The sequence below is a fragment of the Embiotoca jacksoni genome, unplaced genomic scaffold (assembly GCF_022577435.1).
Source record: "Embiotoca jacksoni isolate LCO1_2020_lvr unplaced genomic scaffold, fEmbJac1.0.p SCAF_13, whole genome shotgun sequence".
Taxonomy (NCBI): Eukaryota; Metazoa; Chordata; class Actinopteri; family Embiotocidae; genus Embiotoca; species Embiotoca jacksoni.
The window spans coordinates 1,960,006-1,978,195 of record NW_027185263.1 but is presented as its reverse complement, the minus strand read 5'-3'; the positions used below and the strand labels follow the sequence as shown (position 1 = coordinate 1,978,195).

Below are 18,190 nucleotides of genomic sequence, written 5' to 3'. Positions count from 1 at the left end.
CGTGTTTTTAATCATTAGGAGGCACTTTTTAATTCGGCATAAACATAAAGCACAAATAAGCATTTGTTTCCTTTTTTTTTTTTTTGAATTTTTTTTTTTTTTTTTACTTATTATAGGCCAATTGCTGCTACATCAATATTTAAACTCAGTTGAAAACCTGTTTATATGAGTTGTTATTCCTACATTGTTTAGGTGAACCTGTTATATTAACTTCATTACCAAATTACAAGTCTGGAATCTTAAATGATTTCTAATTTATCCAAACAAATATCATCTACTGATAATCATGATTGTAAAACACTGTAGTGATGGCTTATAGTAATGTGTTGAAATGCAGAATAATGTAACCATAAATTGGGCCTATTTACCTTTCTATACATTATTAATTAAAGCTTGCATATTTTGTCTAATTAGAGGGTTTTAATAAGGAGACAAAACGTGGATAACAACAAGCATTGAATGCAGTTCAACAGAATAATTTCACACCTGTACACAGTAATGTAAAATACCATTCTGACAATTTGGTATATTTTTTATTGACTAGGTATATTAACACATTACATGCTACAGAAAATAAAAAGGTAATTTTAACTTCAAAATAATATATTTTCATAACACTTTGACACATTGTACAATCTCTTTTAAAAAAAAAAAAAAAAAAAAAAAAAAAAATTAAATCCTATTTTTGCTTGTTTCGGTCCTCTTCAAGTCTGGGTGAAATGGCACAAAAGCAAAAATGTAAAAAACAAACAGAAGAAAACAGTTCAACATTATTTGGCATGATGAGACTTGATGCAGTTGTTTTTTTATTTGAGCCGTAGAGGAGATAAGGTGCATATTGTAGGATCGTCAGTGGTGTATATATATATATATATATATATATATATATGTATATATACAAACATATACACACATACATAAAAAGTATTAGTCTTTGACTAACTGCTGTGGCACAGGTGAGTTATGATCAACTCGTGACTATGAAGTGAGAATCTTGTCTTCTCAAAGGCCACAATAAGAGGGAATCTGTGCCGTGCATCTGAATGCAATACCCGAATAACACTTTGCATAAAGGCATCACAACAAATACAGAAATGAAGTGGTACATCTACAGACCCACACAGTGAAACACAATCACGTCTTTCCTGGCAGAAACAAACCAACCACCACCAAAAACATCTAATTAATACCCAATCGATGAACCACACTTCACAGTTGGCGTCACATTTTGCATTTTCAATTTTTAATTCATGTATTTTCCCCAAGTTTGTCATTACACATGACACATTTCAATAATTTAAAAATTCCTAAAATGATCTTTTAAATAAAAAAAAAATTAAAAAAATCAGTATGTGACACGATGCTGCGTTTTTAGGAAACATTTCCCACCAGATTTTGACATTTTTTAAAGCATCCTACTAACAAACCACCACTTTTTATAAATACTAGACTGTTGTGTGTTAACTGGACTTCGAGACACCCGTGTAAACTCTATACAAGCACTCAAAAAGGTCACCTTAAAGATTAATTGAATATGGGGAGTTGGAAATATCGCATGTACTTATTAATACAGTATATACGGAGCTGTACAGACTGTATGCAGGTAAAAATTCTTAACAAACATATCATGGTAATAAAAATATGGCATTAATGTAATATACAAAAATATTTTCCTTAAATTTGTGTCTCGATAACAAAAAAACAAAAAAAATGGAGGGAAAATTTCAAAATGTAAACTCAACACTATTACATTTCCAAACATCGGGGTCAGATACAAAAGAATAAAATAAATGATGTGGGTGTAAATAACCAGAAATATGCATCTGCACACTTTTATAAATCATGTGGTGAAACTGTGCACAGGTCCGATTTCTACTCCCACTGTTAGCTATTAGATGAACACAGAAGCACGCTTTAACAACCAACATTTAAGACATGGCATCGAATAGTAAATAAGTTGCACCGAAATATCAGCTGCTTGGATACCGACGTACAGCTGGGACGATTAGAGGAAATTACCAATAAATGTGCCTTTTGATTGCATCTGCAATAAAGATGTTCGGGCCCACATTTACCTCATTACACTCAGATTAAGATGTGCACCTTCTCATCATATGTTTTTTTTTTTTTAATAAATAAGTGTGGGAGGTGACATATGGGTGATTTTTTTTTTTTTTCCAAGTGCGTTTATTGTTTCTCAAACTTTTCTGATAGCCAACATGAGGTAGAGAAGATGTGACTCCGCAGACTCGCCTCCCCTTCGACGTGCAGCTGGTGCTCCCCACGTTCCTGCTTTAGCATTATTCTGCACAAAAGAAGCCTTCAATGCATAAATGAGAAAGTTGGCATTTTCTGATACGAGAAATAAAAATAAAAAATAAAAAAAGGTACAATTAGTTTGCTTTTTATACAGGAATAGTAAGACGAAGGACCACAGGAGGATTTTTTTTATCTCAGAATCAGGAGTGTTTTATCAGTGTCGATTGCCTCTGACCACATTTCACAACCATTTTCAAGTCACCCCATCAGCGTTCACTCGCTTATCTCGATTTAAATCTTAGATAATGTCAAGAAAAGCGTCCAAAGCTGGCGGTCGTTCGGATAAATACGAGTCTCACGAGAAGACTCTCAACTGGGAGTTTGGAAAATGAAAAAAATTTCCAAAGTTACTGAACACTTTAAGGATTATTTTCTATAAACATGGTGCTAGCGGGCACTTCAGCTTCCTGTGTAACCATAGCATCTCTACTCAATGTGGAAAACGCTGATAAGAAACAATGAGGTTACAGCAAATGTCATTGACGGCACCTTGTGGCACAAGAAATGAAATTTACTACTTAAATATAATCCAAAAATGCATCAATTTTAGTGTTTGAGGTGGATGTATTTATTTTTTAATCTTAAAAGCATCTCAAAATGACGATGCCAAAAATAAAACCCCTCAACCTCTCCCCTCTAATCATCTGGGGGGGGGGGGGGGGGGGGGGGGGGTGCTTCCTCTGAGAGATGGGAGGGGCTTATTTTGTTCATACTGCTGCATTTGAAGTCATCCACAAAGGCGCTGAGTAGTGTTTAAAAAAAAAAAGTGTACAGTCTCTGGAAACAAAAAGAAAAAGCAAATACAAGGAAGAACACATGTTTACAGTATTTAGCATGTAGTGTCAATTATATCATATTTTCCACTTTTTGTACAAAAAAAAAGAAAAAAAAGAGGACTTTGTTTGTAGTGTGGCATGTGAGGTCGTCTTTGCGAGGAGGACCGTCCGTCCGTCCGTCCGTCCGCCGGGAAAAGTCTCCGCTCGTTTCACAGTCCGACTCTACGAAAATACGCCGATTCAGGATTCATCATGAATACTTACACAGATCAGAAGGAAACCATCTTTACATTTCTCAATCAGCTGATTTATTAGCAGTTTTTTTCCCCCTTTTGAATTTTTGGCACCAAAATCTTGTTATTTCCACACAAAAAAAAAAATCCAGTGGCCGATACAATTTTTCATTCGATCTACAAACCAGCTGCACCAGAGTCCGACTGCTTCTCCCTTTCAAGCGGTCTCTGTGCAGTTGTCTCGTCCAGGTAAAAAGGGTTCGTCACGCGTTAAAGCACCCGAGTCAACGAACATACGAAAAAGTAAATAAAACGACTTCCGTCTTGTTTTCGTCGCGGACTCGGTCGCCGTTTTACGTCTGCCGTTAGCCGCGGAGCAAACGGAGAGTGGAACCGCTCATCATAAAATACAGCGTCCATAAATGATCGACTCGAACAGAAGGAATATGTTGTTAGTGGTCTGCGAGGCCGGACGTGAACCGATACCAGCGGCACCTCGGTGGGAACTCTCCGATCGCCCGGGTCCGTGTGCTTGTGGAGGCGTGACGGAGCAGACGGGATGTTGCTGGTGGAGGCTGATGGAGGAGGCGGCGGCAGCAGCTTGTTTGTGTGTGTGTGTGTGTGTGTGTGTGTGTGTGTGTGTGTGTGTGTGTGTGTGTGTGTGTGTGTGTTTCTCAGCTCTCGTCGTCGAGATGCTGCTGCTCCATCAGTCGGACGTGGGTGAAGGGAAAGTGGCCTCGCTTGCCTTTGCACTCGCCTTCCCACTGGCCGTTCACGTTGATCTTGGTCACTTTTACCGTGTCGCCCACCTGTCACGTGACGACAAGAAAAAAAAGAAAAAAAATGAATAATAGTAATCACAAATCAGGGACGCACACTTCCTCTTTCCGCTCCATATAAACCGACAGGAGTCGAAGCCGTCGGACCGACCTGCCGCCCGTTTCACGTCGTTCATTCGACCCGACATCGTGGTCACGTCGAGGCCGTTTTGTATTTCTTTTTTTTGCAGGATATTAAGCAGCGAGCACAACTGGTTTCTCCAGTCTGGAGGAAGCGTCACCAACACAAGGGCACGACACCCACAGCGGGGAACTGAAGCTGCTATATTTGCTCTCTTCAAAGCCACCAGACTCCTTTGACAGAAACAGCAATTTCAGCTCGGGAGCAAAAAAAAAAAAAAAAAATCCCTTTAAAAACAGCATAAATAAATAAATAAGTAATGTAAAGCAGTGAAAATACTCTAAATACAAACTGCATTTAAACTAATATCGATTTTTTTTTTTTTTTTTTTCTAATGTAGTTTGATACTTCAAACTATGCATTTAATTCAGAAGTCTGGAGGACAATAAATAATATTTAATTTACCTTCAAAATCAGTTAAGTCTTAGTTGCGTGGGATGTTTTACATGTTAGCAGTCGGTCTGATGTTATTTTAACGAAGAAATATTTTGTTAGAAACTAAAACCAGGTGAAGTAGATGTGGAGAAAAAGTTAATTACAGCTATATGATGAAATTTCAAGTTGTAAACTGTTGTAGGTCATTTTAAATGGTTCAACAGAGTGATATCGTGTATTAACCTGCACTAATCAAGTGTTTTTTGGTTGTTTTAAACAGTCTATACAAGGACAGGCGGCACAAACATCTTCCACGAGCCCCTTTTTAACAACAGCAGAGATTTATAAACAGTGTAACGTCCCCTCGTCTGCTTCGTCTCACGTCGCCTTCCACTACGGGTAATTTAAACAAAATGGTGGCGTCTGTGTTTCTGGAGAAGACTCGGGGAGCGCCAGCAACGGACAGCGGAGGAATTTAAGACTTGTTTCAAAGTTGGTGCCCAAAAAAAGAAGAAGAAAGAAAATCTACTGGGACAAAAAAATGTAAATAAAATAAAAAAAACTGATATTGGACTGATGGTTGGAAATGTCACCGAGATACTCCGATGGACATCTTCCTCTTTTTTGACACAGATTAGATAAATGACTAATTGATAAAATGATATCAATTTATATATATATATAAAGAATAAATTCACAGGATGTGTCAAAGTTTTTTTTTTTAGGTCGATCAAGGTATATTTTTTTTTAACTGACAAGTACGAGTAGGATATATTTAGCCCGGCACCTTTAGCACAATTTGATTGTGCTGATTATAATTATTTTTGAGTGAACTACTTCCTTCATTGAAATTGTGATCAAACAATATTTTCGTTTGTGTACTTTATCAAGCCTAAAAAAAAATAAAAAATTTAAAAAAGTGATTGATTTTACTCATTTTAAATGAACTTGAAGTGAGCAATGTGCTGCTGGATTATTTAAGAAAGTAGAAGTTTTAAATCAGGACAGAGTATCGGCAAAATACTTAAGAGTCAGATTGGGTGCAAAAAAAACCCAACTATTAATAAATTGAATAAATGATCAGTTGCGGCGCCAGATAGCATGTTAACAGACATTCATGTGTTAGCAGGACAGCAAGGTGACCACACCAAGCAAGTGTGTGTGTGGCGTGGGAGACAGTTCAGCTCATCAAGGGACAATCTGAGGAGGATGATGTCAAACTGTCTATTAACCTTTGGCTTTGTTTGCTTTTCATTCACTGACGTGTGCCGAGAAAAACAAACTAAAGAAAAAACGACGAGCGTTGTTTTCTCGGCGCTCCGGCAGTAACGAGCGCACAATGTAACATTCACAATTAAGCCAATGGGCCGCAGCGCGTACATGAAGAGAGCTCATTGTAAAGGATCTGCGTCCGTCTGTCCCGTCTGTCCAGAGCCGTCTCTCCGCTGTGAATGTCCTCGTGTGTGCTTGTCAGCTCGCATTTGTGAAGAAACTTTTGTGTGTATAAACACAAAAACGCACGAGTCAGCCATTATACGATCGGGACAATCTACGCTGCCTCAGCTGAGAACCCGACCCGGCCCGACCCGATTCCCCCCCCCAAAAAAAAAGAAACAAGAGAAAGAGGTTCACAGAGAGAGAGACAGCAATCGGAGGAAATCACTACCTCCAGAGCGAGCGCCGTCTTGTCGTAGGCGTTGGGCACCCTCTTCTGAATGGCTCGCGCGTAGACGGGCCCGTTCTGGAGGTTGGGCAGCTGAGTGCTGACCACGGGCTGAGCGTACTGGCCGGGGTCCCCCGGAGGGTTGGCCTGAGGGGCGCCCGTTCCGTCCGGGCTGCCCGCCAGCCCTCCCTGTCCGGTCCCCGCGGCGGGGGCGCCCGGGCCGCCGGCGGCGGTGTTGGTGGGCGAGGCGGGCCGGTACTTCTCCACGTAGGGCACGGGGATCATCCCCATTCGGCCCTCCTGGTTGGCCGCGTTCCACCACTGCTCCTCGGGCTTCTCCAGCACTCGCAGGACGTCACCCTTGCGGAAGGGAAGGTCCTCGTCGTCGTTGCCGGGGAAGTCGAACAGCGCCCGCACGAACTCGGCCTCCTCGGGCTGCTGGGGGGCCCCGGCGGAGGAGGCGCTGATGAATCCCGTGTGCTTGGCCTTGTTTATAGGCTCTATGAGGGTGGTAGTGTCCAGATAGTGGATCTTGTAGAACTCCAGCAGGGTCGGCAGCGCCTCGAACTCCTGATCCCCGATCCGAAACCGAGGGGGGGCCAAACCTGGTAAAACATTATAGAAACAAACAAATGAATAAATACGATATATATATACATATATATATATATATATATATACACACTAGCAGCCAGGTCTTATTCCAGTTGAAATAACAGCCCACACAGCTGAATTTAGCCTGGTGCCATTCAGCTTATTAACCACTAAATGAATGTAATTGCTGTGAAATGAATCATTTTTCTAATGAAAAAAAAAAAAAAAATCCCTGATTGACAGCAGACGTCACCCAATGCCAGGGAACACCAGAAAGGACAAGAATTGTGCAACAGCAATAAAGGCGCCATGAGCAAAGCAGCAAAGCAGCAAAGCAGCAAAGCAGCAAAGCAGCAAAGCAGCAAAGCAGCAAAGCAGCAAAGCAGCAAAGCAGCAAAGCAGCAAAGCTGGAAGTGGGGCTCTGTGTGTGTGTGTGTGTGTGTGTGTGTGTGTGTGTGTGTGTGCAACAGGGTTGAATCACAGACATTCCTGAAACACCAATCCGACCAGTCACCCCCCAGTTGTGACAGCAGAACCTGCCCAGTCCCACTGAACCCCTGCAGCAGCAGCCCGGCCCACCTCACCACCCCCCCGGCTGATAAACAAGTACAAACCACCGCCTCAACCCTCCGTAAGGGAAAATAAATCAAGTGTTATCCAGTGTAAGTTAAGTCTGATTGGTTGCTGATAGCCAGGCTAAACTTCCACCAAAGTCCATTCAAAAAGTACACAATTTAACTATATTTTGTTTAACAACAATAAAAAACAATTTTTACAACATGATTTATCATTTCATTTAAATTATTATGTTTAACTGACAGGTCTGCCCACAAAAAAACAACAACATTATCTTCAATGATAAGTATTTCCACAGTTGCCGGCTAACGCTCCACAGTCCGGTCCGTCGTTGCACCGCGGTGGGCGGTAGCGAGCCGTGTGAACCACACGCAAAAGTTTTCCTTTCTGTTGGGAACCGAGTGAAGATTTTACTATTATACATACGCCGAATTTAAAAGCACGTCCCAAAATCATAGAAATAAGCAAAGTTCTGTAAGTGAACGGAAGTTGTATTTGTAAATTTTCCAAGATCTTGTTAAATTGGACAATTCCTAATGGGAGCGTTGCCAGGTGTTTTACGAGGGAGTGGGATGTACCGTGGCTAAAAAAAAATAATAAAAAATAAAAAACCCTCGCAGCAGCAGCAGCGTGTTTAAAATGAAAATACTCGTAACGTGGCCGGGTGGACATGCGGGACCGGTTCGGTCCAGATCGGTTACCTGAGCCGGACTGCCGGTTGTTACTGACGCTGTTGATGATATAATGGGACACTTTGGAGTTCTCCGACACGGACAGCACGTAGTCGCCCGGGCTGGTGATCGAGTCCCTCACCAGGAACACTCCGTGTCTCTGCCCCTGGAGGAGAGACACCGCTTCCTGGCGGCTCAGCCGTCCCCAGTACCAGCTCGCGCGGTCTTCGGCATCGAAATTCCCGGCCATGGCTGTGGACTCCCGCCCGAGGCTCGAGGCCTTCCCCCTTCGCCTCTCCCTATCCGCGACTCATACACAAACTTTGGAGGACTCGCACCGCCGCTGGGAAAAAAAAAAAGAGGCAGAAAAAGAGAGAAAAAAGCGCGACGAAGCCTCGACTTCAGCCGCTTCCACGGGTCGAGTCGAGGCGGGTAAGTCAGCAGGACGTAGTGCTGCACGACCCAAAACAACTCTCTTCTACTTATAGGATTAAAACGCAAAGAAATCCAAACTAATGTGCAACAAGAAACTCCGGGAGTGAAATGGCGGATTCCAGGGAAAAGTTGACCTCATCTACCGGAAGGGATGCCTGGTCAATGGGAAGCGGTGCGTTCACGCCCCTTCAAAAACGTTGGAATACTACAAATCTTTTTTTTTTATTTAAATTTTTTTTTTTTTTTTTTTTTTTTTTTTTTTTTTTTAAAGATTATAGACACTTCACAATGCTGCAGTCCACGAGTCAATGAGCATCCCTGCAATGTATTATATTTAATCTTTAAAAAAAAAAAAAAAAAAAAAAAAAAAAAATTAAATCAGAAGAAATGACTTAAATCAATGTGGCAACTTGAACCCAAATAATTGCTTTTTTTTTTTTTTTTAGTAAAATCTTTGATTGAAGCTGTGAACACACCATAATTAAACTTTCCGCATTAAATATGAAATTAATCTTCGATCCCCCATTTTTTTTTGTTGTTGTTTAAAGAATATAAATTAACTACAAAAGGTTTAAACCGAAAGTAAATATGTCAAACGAAACTAAAAACACAAAATATATTTTAAATTGATTTGTTAGATTAATTGTTGCAAAGTAAAATATACAGCAGGTGTGAACCAAGTGAAAGAAAAATGTGCTCTTTTAAAAATATATATATTCTCAAATCTAATTTGGATTAATTTTAATCAGATGAGCACACGTACTTAAAAAAAAAGAGTCTTGAAATAGTTCAAATCTTAATGTGTAAAGATGAAGAAATCATTAATGACGTATTTTAGGTTAACGGCCTTTTGCTCTATATTTGTTCCGCCACTAGATGGCAGTGTTACATCCTGTCATACAGTAACACGCTCAATTTAATGAAGCTTTTTCTGACACTGAAGCAAAACCAGTTTCATTCATTGTAACCACAAACGTATTCAAAATAAATCTGATGATCCTGTTTCTAAAAAAAAAATGAAAAAAAAAAAATGCTTCACACACATTTTTAAAAGTGAAATTATTTACAGTTTCACACTCCTCCAATGTGCCACCATAAAAAAATAAAACAAACTATTAGAGCATTTCTCAAGTTACCAGACACTGATTGATCAACAGAAACAATTCTCATTTCTTGAACTTTGCTTCATTTTATTACACGATTTGTTTTTTGTTTTTTTTAAGAACTACACAAAAACCAACCTTCATTTTTGCAAAAAAAAAAACCCATCAACATAAGAGCCACACATCACAACACGTGAGAGGAAACTGTGTCCACTATAAAACTTACAGACACTGAGGGAGGCTGGTGAATGTTTGCAATCAGTAGAAAAACTGATGAACATACTATTTATGAGACTTCCTGTTAGTTTTACTGGTCTGACTTTTTGTTCACGACACGCACACTGTGGATTTCAACTTAGTGATCTACTCTGATACAGAGTTACTCGAACTTCTTCAGGTGGTTGTAGAGCGACTGGACGTATGTAAACACACACATGGGGTCCGGCTTGTCCCCCATCACCATCATGTCCTCCACCTCGATCAGACGCAGACAGTCGGCCTGCACCCTGAAAAGACGTGACCGATGGAGAAAATATAAAGCAGTGCAAAATGGGTTTGTGTCTTTACAACGACATCAAGTTAGAGCATCCAAAAAAAAAAACTAGTTTTGGATTTCCACTTTTAGGAAACCAACAGTGGAATATCTTCAGGATAAAGTTTTGTTAAGAGTTAACGGAAGAAGAAAAAGTCATTCTCACTCTGCGGTGGTGAACGCCAGCTGTAAGTTGTGTTTGCGCTTGGCGGCGTCCAGATCGTTGTAATCGAACTCCAGAGGGAAGAAGGAGTGGACGAGGGCGCAGAAGGCCATCCCGTCGCTCCAGCTGGACGAGAAGTTCTGGATGTCGATGTTCTGACGAGGAAAAACGGCATCGTTGAAACACGCTTTTAGTTTATTTATTTATCCGAGCGTTGACTTCTAATATACCAACCAAAAAAAAAAGTTCTGGGCTGTAGAGAATTAAATCAGGAGAAAAGCTTTCCGGAGGATCCAGTTGCTGCTCGGGAATGTTTCTACGTTTGAAACTTTTCTATATTTGCCGAGAAGTCATCGAACTGAAGACGTTTCTATGACAACGGCAGAAAAAATTAAATCGCAGTTGAAGCGCTACTTTCAAGTGAATGAAAAGTCCTGAACGTGCTGAGAAACGAGCATCTGGATCCGCTGGAGAAGCTCGATTTGAAAGCTCCACGACAACCAGTGAACGGATCTTCAGGTGAGATATGACAGAAAAGGTAAAAAAACGCGTCGCACCTGATATCCGATGGTTTTTGAACGACACCACTCCAACAGAATCTGTTTTATTCCGCTGGCGCTGGAAACCCCGAAACTCTGAGAGCGCTTCAGTTTAGGTTTCGAATCCTTCGGCCTGTCGGAGACAAAAAAAAAAATGCGACCGATGACACAGAAAAAATTCACACCCGGGAATGTGGATTTTTTTTTTTTGGGGATCAGGACGATATTCACTTGATGGGCTCCGAGTTCATCCTCTCGAACATGGCGCGTTTGGCCTGAGCCCCGTTGGAGCGCGGAAGTGTTTGCGATTTCATCACGTCCTGCTTGAACTCGACTCCTCCCGACTTGTTCGTTTTCCTGAGGAGACGAAAAAAATAAAAAAATAAAAATAAAAATGGAGCATCAAGATGGAGGTTTTCGTTAGTTCGGGCTTTTTGAAGCTCGATGCTTCGGAAACAAGGATTTACAGGTCACGACTTACTTGTCCAAATTTGGCGAGAAGCCAGATTTTATGATCGATTTGGAGGGAAGAAGTTTTTCTGTAGAGAGACAAAAGAAATACAGATGAAAAAGAGACAACAAAACATTTTCTAAATGTCTTTCGTGAGGTCGAAATGAGGATTTATGTAATCGGACCTGCAGACTGAGGAAAGCTCACACTTCTCTTCAGGCTGGGACTCGGCGTCTTGAGAATTGGAACTGAATCAACGAGACAACGGAGAAAATACAACACGACAAATAAGTCAAATCATCACAGTTACCTGAAAAACTTTGATTTTGTATTTTAGAGGTACATCTTTGTATTCTCGGTGCCACTCACCCCGTTTGAAGGGATATTCTCCGGGTTTCACTGCAGCTTCCTGGGATGCCGAGACACTTGGAGGCGGAGCCGGCACGGATGACGATGATGAAGACTCCGTGTTGGGTTTGGTAACGGCCGACGGAGGAAAACGGGACTTCGGTTCGACGGTGTCTGAAGAACACAGGAATGAAGCTCAGGTTTTAAAGTGAGCGACAAAACTGACCAAACTTAATTAGAATACATCCGAGTAGAAAAACAGGAAATGGAGCACCCACCGTGTCTGAATGGATATTCGCCTCTCTTCGTCGTCGGGGACTCGGGTACCGAAGGAGCCGCTTCCTTCGCTGCTGATGAAACAGTTTAGTGACGGGAAAGGAACGAACGGAGTGAAAATAAAAACTTCAGATGATAAACTGTAGACGAGGCCACGGGGAACAAAATGCATCTCCACAACCTGCAGCGTCGGAAACATGAAGCAAACCGACCTCTCAGAAAAGGAAAGTCGCCTCCTTCCCCGGCCGCTTTCGGCGCCGATGCTGTGGGCGGAGCCGGTTTGGCGGCGAGCGCTCCCTCTGCACCGGGTTTGGTCGTCATGGCGATGACGGGAAGATGAGGCTGGAGTTCACCGGCATCTGGACAAATATGAGAAAACGCAAAAACAGAACTCGTATTTGAGTGTTTGGTAATACAAAAAAAACATTAAAAAAATAAAAAAAAAATAAAAAAAAAAAAGCTTCTGTGTGGTATTTGATGAAAGAAAGAAAAATAAATAAAGAAAAGCCATTCTACCATATGGCAGGATTAGATTTCCCTCTCACCACACTGAGCTGGTTTTAACGGAGTTTCTTTGGGTGATTTGGCCTCCGAGGCCGGAGACGGAGGAACGGCCGGAGCCTCGGAGCTCACTTTAGTCACCGCTGTGAGAGGAAGATGAGGTTTGGACCGAAGAGCGGGTTCCTCCTGGTCTGGAGAGGAACAAAGATCGACTTTATAAAACACGGAGAAGCAACGTTCAGTTTCTGGACTCCACGTATCTGGAACAAACTCCCAGAAATCTGCAGGTCGGCTGCAACTCTCAGATCCTTTAAATGTCTCAAACTGCACTATAACTTTTATCCTATTTTTTTTTTTTTTTTTTTAGCTTGCTTAATGTTTTAATGGCTGTTTTTAAAGTTTTAATCACTCTTCTTAATACTTTTTAAAAGTCCTTTTCTTTTGCTTTATGTTTTGATGCTTTTAATGGTTTTATGTGAAGCACTTTGATCTGCCTGGTTGTTGAAATGTGCTCGGTGAATAAACTTGCCTTGCCTTTATTTGAACACTTAAAATGATCAGCTGCATCGATGGCGTCGCAAGAATCAATATTTTTAATGTGAAAAAATATCAAAATAACAGTTTTTGGATGATAAAATAAACAGCTGCAAACACAAACAACTTCAACAACAATTGTGAGATAAAATAGTAAATATCAACTGGATTAATAGAGATTAATAATTTTACGGTTGTATTTTTTGATATTGTATGATATCCATCAAATAATACCGAGTGTGAAAACCATGACGTCGTGGTTAATAGTGGACAACATGATTCATATTTAAATTTGTTTTTAAGAATCTGACCAAATTATATTGTGAATATTAAATTCAATCATTAAGATTTCACACTTTAGCCGAATCCTGATTGGATTTTATGCTACTTAAACACCTTTCTGTCCTTTTATTTGATTTAATCTCTTACAAAACTGACATTTCAAATGGAAAATAAAGTTAAATTGTCTTTATTAGACTCACCACACAGGTCCTTTTGATGAATCCAAAACATCTTTGTACAGTAATAAAGACTAAGAAAACAGGAAGATGATGTGAAGTGACTAACTGACCGGGCACGCTGGGAGTTTCCCCGGCGGAGGACTCTGGGTTCGGTTTGGTGACGGCGGTCGGAGGCCGGCGAGGAGCAGCTCCGTCAGTTTGGGCTCCGTCAGAGTCCACCGATGTGTTTTCTGAGAAAATAAAAGCCACAAAAAAAAAAAAAAAAAAAAAGGTGAGGTCGGCCTTTTTCACGTGTTGGTCGTACGGCCCTGGAGGAGGAGCTGCCTACCTGGCTGTTGGTGATTCTCTGCTGCGGTTGTGGCGACATTTTTCTCCCCTTTCGCATCGATGCCCTGAACAGTAAAAAGATCACTGAGTAAAATAAAACAAAAAGACGTAATTCTCTCTTTTAGCTGTCAAACTGGTCGGTCATTCATATAGACTCATCTATGAAGAGGAAGATACATAAATGTAATGCACACGGCTCTATGGGGTTATCTTTCAACAACATAGCAGCAACGTAGAGGTTGTTTCTTCCTCCATAATTCACTTTATATTGACTCAGTCATCCCTTTTAAAGAGGTTTGCCAAGTGTACAGGTGTATTTTGCAGGTACAGATGTTTATCAATTAATTATTGATGATAATTAGAAATTCAGCATCTAGAAATGGGAGTCTGTAGCTTTTTCTTATTCGGGGTTTGAATCAGGTCCCACTTCAATCTGAGGGGTGCATCCAGGCCTCAGCTTCTCCGTTATCAAGTCACATGCTCGTCAACATGGCAGCGATTTATATGAACTACAAGTGGAAGCAGGTGAAATGGGGGCGAATAATCTCCCAAAACTTGGTGCAGAGTAGAAGTGAATATTCACATAAAGTGAACGAAAGCTTGTGAAGGAATCAGACTTCCTTTTTCTAGCCACCCGAAGAAGGTAAACGTTGCGCAACACGTGGCCGCCTCACGGCGTCTATTTGTTCAGTCGCCGTAGCAACACCCCTCCAACAGAGACGGTCCTTTTGTTGCCCAGACTAAAATGAATTGTGTTGTACGCGTTAAATCTGTTTTGTGATCCTCAGCTGTTAACGGCGGACAGCTTCTCCCTTTAAAGACAGCTGTGGCCAACACACCCACGTTCCCACCGAGGGACGCTTTTAGATTTTGCAATCGGCCTCCTTTGCCGAGAGTTTCCGCTGCGCTCTTCTTACGTCCCGATATAGCCCCAAATGGATGCTTTGGAAAATCAGGGACTTAGCATGAGCAGTTCAAACAGGGCCTAAGTATATCAGCCTGGACCCCCCACCCCACCCCACCCCCCCTCCCCCAGCATTTTTGCTGTCATGGTCGCGCCGCCACGGAGTAAAGCCATTGCGGCCAGTCCGTCAACTGGTCATCGTTTTGGAGATTATCACCACGGTGATCTGCAGGCTCCACGGTAGCTGCTGTAGGATGTCCCAGTCTGACACCCCCCCCAAACATTAACACAAATGTGTCCATCACTTCAGAAGGAAAAAACAAAAACAAAACCAGCCCTGGTTGAAGGTTTTCTTCATCGTTTCCAAATTGGAAAATCAATTAAAAAAAAATGATATCCCGCAAAAAAAAAAACCACCTGTCAATCAATCGATGAATCAATGTTAATGTGACCCAAACCGCTCAAAGCAACAAACTCCCACAGCACGATCACTCAGCTCTGCAGTTTCCCCCATTTTACCGTCTTTCAGCTCTTTGTTTTGGTTTTACAGCCCCGTGAACTTACAGTTCGGTTCGTCTCATGCTTCGTTTCCAGCCGCAGCAGGAAGCTGGTAAACGAAGCATTAAGCTCGTGAAGACGCAGATATTTCTTCGGGGTTTGTGGGTATTAAAATGTAAATGAAAGGTCGTACACGCGGCCACAAATTCAAATCGTGTTGCTTCGTATCGTCTGAATGCGAACTGTTAATGGGTATCATTTAAAAAGGGGAAACAGCTTCAGGTGTTGACAGAGGAGATTTTCAGTTTGTCATCAGTGATGCTCCAACTTCAGAGCATTCGGTCTTGGCTGCAGTCTGCTGGCAACGTGAACCGAGACATGATAAGGGATTTGAATGGAGAAAAATGTTATGAATACTTGTGTGTGTGTTTATTGATTAATAAAAGAACTGTTGAGGGAGGATTTCATCTGGACAAGTTTCTGCATTTGAAAATGATGACATAAAAAACAAACTGCGGGATCAGATGGATAACTTGGTATTGGGCGGGTTGAACCGTTCGTCAGATTCGTGGGATGGGAGGGGGCGGGGGGGGGGGGGGGGTGATGGGAAAAGAAGACCAGGTGACCTCAGTGAACAGGAATGTTGGCAGGGTGCGTGTTTCGACAGGACAGCTGGTTGTCCCTCTCGGGGGGAGGGGAGGGGGGGAAGGGGAGGGGGGTGTCGTTTGACAGGGACGCAATTCAACTTTCCGTTCGGAGACCTGAGACCCGGATTGGCTGGGAGGGCGGATTGTCCAGTGATTTAGGAGGAGGTGGAGAGGGGGCGACTTATTTCTACACCTGTCTTCAGAGTCTGGATGTGACGTTACGTCACGTGACTTTACATCACACGTGCACGCCCTCCTTGGGGTTGTTAAAAAAAAAAAGAAGGAGGTATAATTGCATCAATTTTGAAAATGGTTGAGCGTGTTGAGGAAGGTGGAACCAGCAGGGGGCTTCTGCTGCAGTGATCTGGGGTGACATTCGGAGGGACAGTACAGACACGCATCGTTTGAATGCCTGAAGTGTGCCAGCGTTAAAAAAAAAAAAAAAAAAAAAAAGGTAAAGCCGGCCGAGAACGAGGACGCCGGACAGGACGAGAGACGTCGCGCCGCGAAGAACAGAGCTGAAGGGGTTCCTTGAAAATTGATCGATCATTAATGACAGTTTATTATTAAGGTTTAAAACAGGAAATAGAGAGAGAGAGAGAGAGAGAGAGACACCAGGTCTTTATGAGCTGATGAATCTTTGGTGACCGGGACATCGTAAAGCCGTTCCCTCGCTAATGTAATGACTCGTATTACAGGCCTGAACATCCAGTGATGCTCCTGCTGCTGCTGTCGTCATTGTTGTTGTTCTGTTGTTGTTGTTGTTCTGTTGTTGTTGTTGTTGTTGTGACCCCCAGAGGCCTCTAGTACTGTGTAGAAAACAGAAGGAATACTCACATTAACTTCGGTGTGTCTCTTTGCCCTCCACGGAGGCGGGGCCGGGGCGTGGCTGGGAGCGGCGGGTTGGCTCGATGCTCCGCTCGGCCCTGACGGCTCAGCGGACGGACCTGACCGGCTGTTTTCCGATCTCCCGGAGAGAACCGGACCCCGCCGGTCCTCCCGGGTCTCGGGTCGTACCCGCACGTGTCCGTTCGCCGCGCCCGGCTCCTCGTCCTTCCTCCCGTCGAGCCGGACCCCGGCCAGACCCTCCACCAGGCGGCCGAGGGCCTCCAGCTTGGCCCTGAGCTGCAGGTTCTCCTCCTGCAGCCGGCTCACCGCCTCGGCCAAAGGTCCTCCGGAGACGCACAGCTCGTCCATCCTCTGCTCCATGCGCTGCTTGAAGGCGCTTACGTCCACGTGCACCTCCCTGACGGCAGCTTCCAGGGTGGCGTTGAACTGCAGCAGCGCCTCGCTGACCGTGGCCTCCTGAACGCTCTCTTTAGCTTCGTCCATGGCTTCTCCAGCGAACCTCACCGCCCTCTGAAGTCCACTGAGCGGTAGGGAGGTCGGTACCGATCCCCCAAAACCCTCTTCTACTTCTCTCTCTGGTCCTTAAAACACCTTCTTTCTCTCTATCCGCTTCTTTCTTCGACAAAATTTCTCGAGAGATATCTTCCGTGGCAATTTTCCAGCGAAAGTTGCACGAGGGTTTTTTCTTGTTCAGAGGACGAGCGGAGTTGCAGAAAGATTCCTCGGCAGCGACTCGCTGACGTCCCGTCGAGCTCCACGGAGGACGTCTCCCGACGTGCGTACTCTCTTACTCTTTCCTCTCATCTGGTCAAAGCAAGAGCAGTTGTTATTTATAAGCCGCGGGAGCACTCACGCACAGTGACATCTCGGAAAAGAGATCATGTACGGCGCGGGCAGATCAGTTTCTGGGTGCACGCAGGAGTTGAGGGATGATCGAACTAACCTTTCGAAGGAATCCGGGTGAAGTGGCTTCCCTCTGGGGGGCGTGCATCCACCGCGGGGAGACGTTCACCCCCGCTGCCCCGGGTCAGTGTGTTGTCCGAGCTATCTGCGTCTCCCCCAGCTCGGGGGGCAACAGGTTTGCCTCTGTATTTTGGGACATAAAGGGGGCGGGGAAAAGCTAAAACGGGGAGGAGGGGCCAGAGATACGGAGGAGTTTTTGACTTAACGAAGGGATTTCAAAGAGGGTGGTTGCAATTTGCTTCGCACGAGTCAACGTGGACGACCATTTTCTAAAGACGCGTTAACTGGAAGATCAGATCAGTACTTGAACGTTAGCTTCACACTTTCGAAGGGGCACCAACTTTTTATTTAAAAACTAAAATACTGTAGTTGCAAAATTAGTGTTTGTAAAGATTAGTCTAAAAAAAAAAAAAAAAATTGGAATTCTTTGATTCTACAATATGAAAAGTTTCCATATAAAATAAACTAATATCAGAATTCATTGTTTTTCAG

The 18,190-nt window shown here is 43.0% G+C and overlaps 2 protein-coding genes across 3 annotated transcripts; both read right to left on the bottom strand.

The window, feature by feature from the left end:
* Nucleotides 1-370: 370 nt before the first annotated feature.
* Nucleotides 371-9,001, bottom strand: LOC138196114 (adapter molecule crk-like). Its single transcript, XM_069145867.1, has 3 exons — nt 8,198-9,001; nt 6,330-6,931; nt 371-4,137 (listed from the first exon to the last, which is right to left on the bottom strand). The coding sequence occupies exons 1-3, from the start codon at nt 8,415-8,417 to the stop codon at nt 4,003-4,005; spliced, it is 957 nt and encodes a 318-aa protein (XP_069001968.1). The 5' UTR covers nt 8,418-9,001; the 3' UTR covers nt 371-4,002.
* A 764-nt stretch (nt 9,002-9,765) lies between these two features.
* On the bottom strand, nt 9,766-17,791 carry LOC138196113 (smoothelin-like protein 2). 2 transcript variants are annotated; one of them, XM_069145865.1, is made up of 14 exons: nt 17,679-17,791; nt 16,724-17,539; nt 13,839-13,902; nt 13,621-13,740; nt 12,560-12,706; nt 12,227-12,373; nt 12,017-12,088; nt 11,760-11,912; nt 11,576-11,638; nt 11,421-11,478; nt 11,171-11,296; nt 10,958-11,072; nt 10,404-10,555; nt 9,766-10,211 (listed from the first exon to the last, which is right to left on the bottom strand). In XM_069145865.1, exons 2-14 carry the CDS (start codon nt 17,216-17,218, stop codon nt 10,085-10,087), a joined length of 1,839 nt encoding a protein of 612 aa, XP_069001966.1. In that variant the 5' UTR covers nt 17,219-17,539; nt 17,679-17,791; the 3' UTR covers nt 9,766-10,084. The 2 variants fall into 2 exon arrangements, with proteins under 2 accessions (XP_069001966.1, XP_069001967.1); XM_069145866.1 differs by having other exon boundaries at nt 12,017-12,085.
* Nucleotides 17,792-18,190: the final 399 nt, after the last annotated feature.